Source organism: Lipophrys pholis (assembly GCF_963383615.2).
Source record: "Lipophrys pholis genome assembly, chromosome: 18".
NCBI lineage: Eukaryota > Metazoa > Chordata > Actinopteri > Blenniiformes > Blenniidae > Lipophrys > Lipophrys pholis.
This window is the reverse complement of record NC_137646.1, coordinates 26,772,706-26,780,205: the sequence shown is the minus strand read 5'-3', so window position 1 is coordinate 26,780,205 and position 7,500 is coordinate 26,772,706. Positions and strand designations below refer to the sequence as shown.

The 7,500-nt window shown below is 52.0% G+C and overlaps 3 protein-coding genes across 4 annotated transcripts in view; 1 reads left to right on the top strand and 2 right to left on the bottom strand.

Moving 5' to 3' along the window:
• LOC308123858 (voltage-gated potassium channel subunit beta-3-like) overlaps positions 1 to 3,717 on the bottom strand; it is a 15,739-nt gene extending 12,022 nt beyond the window's left edge. The window contains exons 1-2 of one of the 2 annotated variants that reach the window (XM_080486570.1): positions 3,471 to 3,717; positions 3,006 to 3,285 (exon numbers count right to left, since the gene is read on the bottom strand). In XM_080486570.1, coding sequence (XP_080342696.1) covers positions 3,006 to 3,283 — 278 coding nt within the window. In that variant the 5' untranslated portion in view covers positions 3,284 to 3,285; positions 3,471 to 3,717. Of the gene's footprint in view, positions 1 to 444; positions 798 to 3,005; positions 3,286 to 3,470 lie in introns of those variants that run through there. The other variant, XM_080486571.1, reaches the window with a different exon arrangement.
• A 1,873-nt stretch (positions 3,718 to 5,590) lies between these two features.
• On the bottom strand, positions 5,591 to 7,242 carry trappc1 (trafficking protein particle complex subunit 1). The gene is made up of 5 exons (XM_080486578.1): positions 7,205 to 7,242; positions 6,525 to 6,623; positions 6,361 to 6,431; positions 5,958 to 6,096; positions 5,591 to 5,819 (listed from the first exon to the last, which is right to left on the bottom strand). Exons 2-5 carry the CDS (start codon positions 6,621 to 6,623, stop codon positions 5,691 to 5,693), a joined length of 438 nt encoding a protein of 145 aa, XP_080342704.1. The 5' UTR covers positions 7,205 to 7,242; the 3' UTR covers positions 5,591 to 5,690.
• psmb6 (proteasome 20S subunit beta 6) overlaps positions 7,226 to 7,500 on the top strand; it is a 4,646-nt gene continuing 4,371 nt past the window's right edge. Inside the window, exon 1 of the mRNA XM_080486575.1 lies at positions 7,226 to 7,500. This exon is cut by the window's right edge and continues 62 nt beyond it. Coding sequence (XP_080342701.1) covers positions 7,476 to 7,500 — 25 coding nt within the window. The 5' untranslated portion in view covers positions 7,226 to 7,475.

The window sequence follows — 7,500 nt, the reverse complement described above, 5'->3', positions numbered from 1 at the left end:
CTCTATAATCTGATGTTAGGGTTAGAGGAAGATGCTCTATAATCTGATGCTAGAGGAGGAAGATGCTCTATAATCTGATGTTAGGGTGAGGGTTAGAGGAAGATGCTCTATAATCTGATGCTAGAGGGGGAAGATGCTCTATAATCTGGTGTACCAACATGCAGACAGCTGTTAGAAAGAGAAGCTAACCTAATGCTAATGCAGTGGTACTTGTCCCATTACTAGTAACTAGTTACTTCTTTACTGTTACATTCACATGCTGAGGATTCATATCTGATAGCATTAATATTTTACTGAGACACCTGAGCAGCTCCACACACACACACACACACACACACACACACACACACACACACACACACACACACACACACACACACACACACACACACACACACAGAAACCCGAGCTGGTCCTCTGACCTCCACTTTGTCTCACTCTCACCTGTACTTCATGTTGCTATGGCGACCCAGAGCCTCCTTCATGTGGGCGTGGCCTAGCAGGGTGGTCCTGTTCATAGGCTCCGCCCTCACCTTAGACTGACAGGTGACGTTTGAAGCTGCTGCTGCTGCCCGCCGCTCCTTGAGCTGGTGGTCGCTGGATCCACCCCCTCCACCGCCCCCCACGTTACATGCAATGGACACCTGCATGCCGAGTGTGTGTGTGTGTGTGTGTGTGTGTGTGTGTGTGTGTGTGTGTGTGTGTGTGTGTGTGTGTGTGAGCCAGAGAGCAGTCCTAAAGTCTCAGCGCATGATGAGGAGATCGTCCCAGTCGCCAAGGTCGCCGGTCGCTATGGCGATGACAGGAGGAATTCATGAGTGGATGTCAACTTTGAGCTGGATTCAGCCAATCAGGTCGCAGGACAACTTGGAGCTGCTGGCGGTCCGTAGGAGGACGTCCTGTCGAGGAGGGGGTGGAGGGGGGAGGAGCATGAAGGAGCGGGGGAGGAGGGGGTGGAGGGGGGAGGAGCATGAAGGAGCGGGGGAGGAGGGGGTGGAGGGGGAGGAGCATGAAGGAGCGGGGGAGGAGGGGGTGGAGCATGAAGGAGCGGGGGAGGAGGGGGTGGAGGGGGGAGGAGCATGAAGGAGCAGGGGGGGGGGGGGGGGGGCGATCCCCCCCCTCCCTCCCTCTTCAGAGCTGCTGAGCTACATGCTGGGGGAGAAGGGAGGGGGACTCATGCTGTGGTTCTGGCTCCATGCAGTGGATAGTGAGGATTCTTTCGCTCCATGCAGTGGATAGTGAGGATTCTTTCGCTCCATGCAGTGGACAGTGAGGATTCTCTGGCTCCATGCAGTGGACAGTGAGGATTCTCTGGCTCCATGCAGTGGATAGTGAGGATTCTTTCGCTCCATGCAGTGGACAGTGAGGATTCTCTGGCTCCATGCAGTGGACAGTGAGGATTCTTTCGCTCCATGCAGTGGATAGTGAGGATTCTCCGGCTCCATGCAGTGGACAGTGAGGATTCTTTCGCTCCATGCAGTGGATAGTGAGGATTCTCTGGCTCCATGCAGTGGATTGTGAGGATTCTTTCGCTCCATGCAGTGGATAGTGAGGATTCTTTCGCTCCATGCAGTGGACAGTGAGGATTCTTTCGCTCCATGCAGTGGACAGTGAGGATTCTTTCGCTCCATGCAGTGGATAGTGAGGATTCTTTCGCTCCATGCAGTGGACAGTGAGGATTCTCCGGCTCCATGCAGTGGATAGTGAGGATTCTTTCGCTCCATGCAGTGGACAGTGAGGATTCTCTGGCTCCATGCAGTGGATAGTGAGGATTCTTTCGCTCCATGCAGTGGACAGTGAGGATTCTCTGGCTCCATGCAGTGGACAGTGAGGATTCTTTCGCTCCATGCAGTGGATAGTGAGGATTCTCCGGCTCCATGCAGTGGACAGTGAGGATTCTTTCGCTCCATGCAGTGGATAGTGAGGATTCTCTGGCTCCATGCAGTGGATAGTGAGGATTCTTTCGCTCCATGCAGTGGATAGTGAGGATTCTCCGGCTCCATGCAGTGGACAGTGAGGATTCTCTGGCTCCATGCAGTGGACAGTGAGGATTCTTTCGCTCCATGCAGTGGATAGTGAGGATTCTCTGGCTCCATGCAGTGGACAGTGAGGATTCTTTCGCTCCATGCAGTGGATAGTGAGGATTCTCCGGCTCCATGCAGTGGATAGTGAGGATTCTTTCGCTCCATGCAGTGGACAGTGAGGATTCTTTCGCTCCATGCAGTGGATAGTGAGGATTCTTTCGCTCCATGCAGTGGACAGTGAGGATTCTTTCGCTCCATGCAGTGGACAGTGACCCCCCATCACGTGCTGCTGGACCCAGTGAGTGGCCTCAGGCTGAACAGTTGGTGTCACTAATGTGAATCAGAGTCACTGACCTCAGAGATGTTGCTCTTCTTCCTCTTCCCCCTCCTCTTCCTCTTCTTCCTTCTCCCTCTTCCCCCTCCTCCTCATCCTCCTCCTCCTCTTCCCCCTCCTCCTCTTCCCCCTCCTCCTCCTCTTCCCCCTCCTCCTCTTCCTCCTCCTCCTCTTCCTCCTCCTCTTCGTCTAACTCTCCTTCCTCCTCCTCTTCCTCCTCCACCTGCTTTGGTACCAGTTTAGTCCTCTTGGTGACGGTGTTTGATACTAAAGACGTGATGACAGAACATCTGCCAGAGGTTTCTCTCTCCAGTAACACACACACACACACACACACACACACACACACACACACACACACACACACACACACACACACACACACACACACAGACCAAGAACAATAAAAAGAGCAGTGGGACCCGGCTCCTGTTTCTTTTCTGAAGAACTGAATCCTTCCCCCACCTGTAGGCCCCGCCCCTTACCTGTAGACCAAGCCCCGCCCCCACACCTGTAGACCCCGCCCTTACCTGTAGACCAAGCCCCGCCCCCACACCTGTAGACCCCGCCCTTACCTGTGGACCAAGCCCCGCCCCCCACACCTGTAGGTCCCGCCCTTACCTGTAGACCAAGCCCCGCCCCCTCACCTGTAGGCCATGCTCCGCCCCTCCATGGTGATGTCACACTCCTGCAGGTAGATCTCCAGGCGGCGGGTCTCCATGAGGCGGCGGGCGGCCTCCAGGATCTGAGCTGCCACCTGGCTCTCCTCCTTCTCCTTGGCCTCCTTCCCGTCGCTTTTCTCCGCCTTCCCACAATGCCCTCTGTTGACCTTGGGCTTCTTGTTGAACCCGTATAGCTCCTCCACCGACAGCTTCCCGCCCTTCCCCCCCCCGGCCGCCACCGCCGACGCCCGGCCCGCAAACATGTCTGCAGGAGGAACGGGTGTGAGGGGCGGAGTCCAACAGGGCTCTGGAGTCCAACAGGGCTCTGGAGTCCAACAGGGCTCTGGAGTCCCTCAGGGCTCTGGAGTCCCTCGGGGCTCTGGAGTCCCTCGGGGCTCCGCCCCCGGTCCCCACAGGACCTCTGGTCCAGACTGGAGTGGAGGAACTCACCAGGTGAAGGTGTTTCCACGTCCCTGCAGATCCTCCAAGAACCTGTTGGGGTCCCTGGTCGGAGGTCAGAACCTGAACGTTCCTTCAGGTTCCTGCAGGTTCTGGTTCCAGTACCGATGCTGCTCCACCAAGACCTGGTACCTACTGCAGGTTCTGCTGTCCTCCGTCAGTCTGAGCTGCTGCCTCTGATTAATTCTGTTGGTCTGATCCCACCAATCAGAGCGCAGGCATCCGGTGTGTGTATGTGTGTGTGTGTGTGTGTGTGTGTGTGTGTGTGTGTGTGTGTGTGTGTGTGTGTGTGTGTGTGTGTGTGTGTGTGTGTGCATCAGTGGATTACCACCCAAAAAAACAACCTATGGTACAGATGTTCATCATGACTCCCTTAATCCCACTTCATCACTACAGAGACCCTGAACGCACCATTACAGAGACCCTGAACACACCACTACAGAGACCCTGAACGCACCACTACAGAGACCCTGAACACACCATTACAGAGAGACCCTGAATGCACCATTACAGAGACCCTGAACGCACCACTACAGAGACCCTGAACGCACCACTACAGAGACCCTGAACGCACCATTACAGAGACCCTGAACGCACCATTACAGAGACCCTGAACGCACCATTACAGAGACCCTGAACGCACCACTACAGAGACCCTGAATGCACCACTACAGAGAGACCCTGAACGCACCACCACGAAGAGACCCTGGACACACCATTACAGAGACCCTGAACGCACCATTACAGAGACCCTGAACGCACCACTACAGAGAGACCCTGAACGCACCATTACAGAGACCCTGAACGCACCACTACAGAGACCCTGAACGCACCACTACAGAGAGACCTTGAACACACCACTACAGAGAGACCCTGAACGGACCACTACAGAGACCCTGAACGCACTACTACAGAGAGACCCTGAACGCACCACTACAGAGACCCTGAATGCACCACTACAGAGAGACCCTGAACGCACCACTACAGAGACCCTGAACGCACCATTAGAGACCCTGAATGCACCACTACAGAGAGACCCTGAACGCACCATGACAGAGACCCTGAACGCACCATTACAGAGACCCTGAATGCACCACTACAGAGAGACCCTGAACGCACCACTACAGAGACCCTGAACGCACCATTACAGAGACCCTGAATGCACCACTACAGAGAGACCTTGAACGCACCACTACGGAGACCCTGAACGCACCGTTACAGAGACCCTGAATGCACCACTACAGAGAGACCCTGAACGCACCACTACAGAGACCCTGAATGCACCACTACAGAGAGACCTTGAACGCACCACTACAGAGACCCTGAACGCACCATTACAGAGACCCTGAATGCACCATTACAGAGACCCTGAATGCACCACTACAGAGAGACCTTGAACGCACCACTACGGAGACCCTGAATGCACCACTACAGAGAGACCCTGAACGCACCATGACAGAGACCCTTAATGCACCATGACAGAGACCCTGAACGCACCACTACAGAGACCCTGAACGCACCACTACAGATAGACCCTGAACGCACCACTACAGAGACCCTGAATGCACCATTACAGAGACCCTGAATGCACCACTACAGAGACCCTGAACGCACCACTACAGAGACCCTGAACGCACCATTACAGAGACCCTGAACGCACCGTGTTAAGTCAGTGGAGCGTTGCCTTGACGGCAAGGTGACCTTCTCCTTGTCCCTGATGATGTCATCATGTGACAGATGTTAGTGTCCCTGAGGGATTGTGGGTAATCTGGTCACTTCATTAATGAATCCATGATAATTAAACCAGATTAACCAGCTTGACCAATCATGTGTGTGACTGTGTGTTGATATAGCTATCTTTGTGAGGACCGGGGCCCCACACACACACACACACACACACACACACACACACACACAGTCCGTAGTTAATCTCCAGGATCACACTGTGTTTTCTCCGTCCATCATCAGATTAACTCTTTTTCTCTGGATCGCCTGTTGAAGTTCTGGTTCTGGTGCTCCGATAGAACCAGGTGAGGTTCTAGTGAAGACCCAGAAGAGTCTTTGTGATTAGGAGCTGAGAGCAGCTTAGTTTTTAATGAAACACCAGAGGTCAAAGGTCACATCTCATTTTAATTCAAACAGGACACGATAAATACAACGTGTGTGTGTGTGTGTGTGTGTGTGTGTGTGTGTGTGTGTGTGTGTGTGTGTTCATGCAGCTCTGGGGCTGTAGTAGGGCAGGGCTCTGATGTAGGCGTCCAGTCGGCTGCAGAACAACTCGCTGTCCAACGAGAGCGACGACGCACAAACTGGGTTCTTCACAACCAGCTCCACGTACAACTGGAACACACACAATCAATCAGTGTGTAGCAGTGTGTACTCACAGCACTGTAGATGTGTAGCAGTGTGTAGCAGTGTGTACTCACAGCGCTGTAGATGTGTAGCAGTGTGTAGCAGTGTGTAGCAGTGTGTACTCACAGCGCTGTAGATGTGTAGCAGTGTGTCTCTGGCGTTACACACTGACAGGTCGGTGTTCAGGACGAACTTCATCCCAGTCGGAGTCTCGTAGTAATGAAGACGATATTTACTGGTTTGAAAAGACAAGAAGCCGTCTTTCCTGGAGACGCTGCTCAGGAACATTCTGGATTATGGAGGACTATGGAGGACAATAGAGGACTATGGAGGACTATAGAGGACCTGGACTATGGAGGACAATAGAGGACTATGGAGGACCTGGACTGTGGAGGACTACAGAGGACCTGGACTGTGGAGGACTATGGAGGACCTCCACTCTGGGGGACTCTGGAGAACTATGGAGGATTATAGAGGACCTGGACTATGAAGGACAATAGAGGACTCTGGAGGACTAGAGGAAGGATACATGTCCAGAGGAGACATCTTGCTGACGAAGGAGCGGATGGAGAACAACATCCCGTACATCAGTTTGAACTCCTGCACAGACACAGTGAGACCAACAGTTCATTTACTGTTGTTGTTGTTGTTTATTGTTGTTGTTTATTGTTGTTGTTTATTGTTGGTACTGGCCTCCTCCTTGGAGATCCCCGCCTGTTTCTTTCGGTTCCACTCATTGTAGAACAAACAGTTTCCATTCCGGTCAAAGATGTACAAGTTATGAATGGTCATCTGAAACACACACACACACACACACACACACACACACACACACACACACACACACACACACACACACACACACACACACACACACACACACACACACCTTTTGTACAATATAAATCAGAAATCGTGATATAAATATAACCATAGAGAAAAAAAAAAAAGCGAAGTGCGGCTTCTTTCCTAAAACATTTGCATTTATTTTATTTATAATCGTCCGGCGCTTCTGGGTGACGGATACTGGATCGTTAATTAACGCAAACTGTTCGGCTGCGCGATCGACGAATCTTTGCGCAAATAAAGGATTGATTAACCGCGAGGTCTCATCGGGAAAAGGTGCTTCACGTGTTTATTTGTGTGAAACGTCGCATTAAATTTGGACTTTTTTGAATGGAGTCTGGTTGACAGCGGACAAGTCGGGAAAAAGAGCCAATTATCACGTAAAATTCCGTTTTTAAAGAACATTCCAGAGTTACGTTTAGAACTGAGACGTTAAACCATCAAACTGGAAAGAATCACACAGAAATCCACATTGTTAATAAGAACTCAGCCCAATTTATGAGTTTTAAAACAGCTTCAGTGTCTACCTCTGCTTCCTGGTTTCTTCAGGGCTGTCCGCCAACCTGCCAGAACAGAACTCCCAGATATTCAATTCAGATGCCAATATTGATTTATTTCTAATAGAATTAATATGTATCTATCAATGGTCATGTATATTTCAAAATGATGACATGAGTCAGTAGATGTATGAATGATGGCGAGCAGGGGGTGAAGCCCTGGCGTGTTGTTAAGCGGTGAGATCGTGTGTTTTTGATCAGGCAGCTCAGGTCCCGCTCAGTCTGTGGAAAAGAAGACAACATGGCGGCAGCAGTGATGCAGCGCT

Coding starts and splice junctions, on each gene's coding strand:
- trappc1 (XM_080486578.1), bottom strand. CDS start 6,623: ATGACCATTCATAACTTGTACATCTTTGACCGGAATGGAAACTGTTTG. Junction 6,432..6,524: donor CGGGGATCTCCAAGGAGGAG/GCCAGTACCAAC, acceptor GTGTCTGTGCAG/GAGTTCAAACTGATGTACGG. Junction 6,097..6,360: donor AAGATGTCTCCTCTGGACAT/GTATCCTTCCTC, acceptor CAGCGTCTCCAG/GAAAGACGGCTTCTTGTCTT.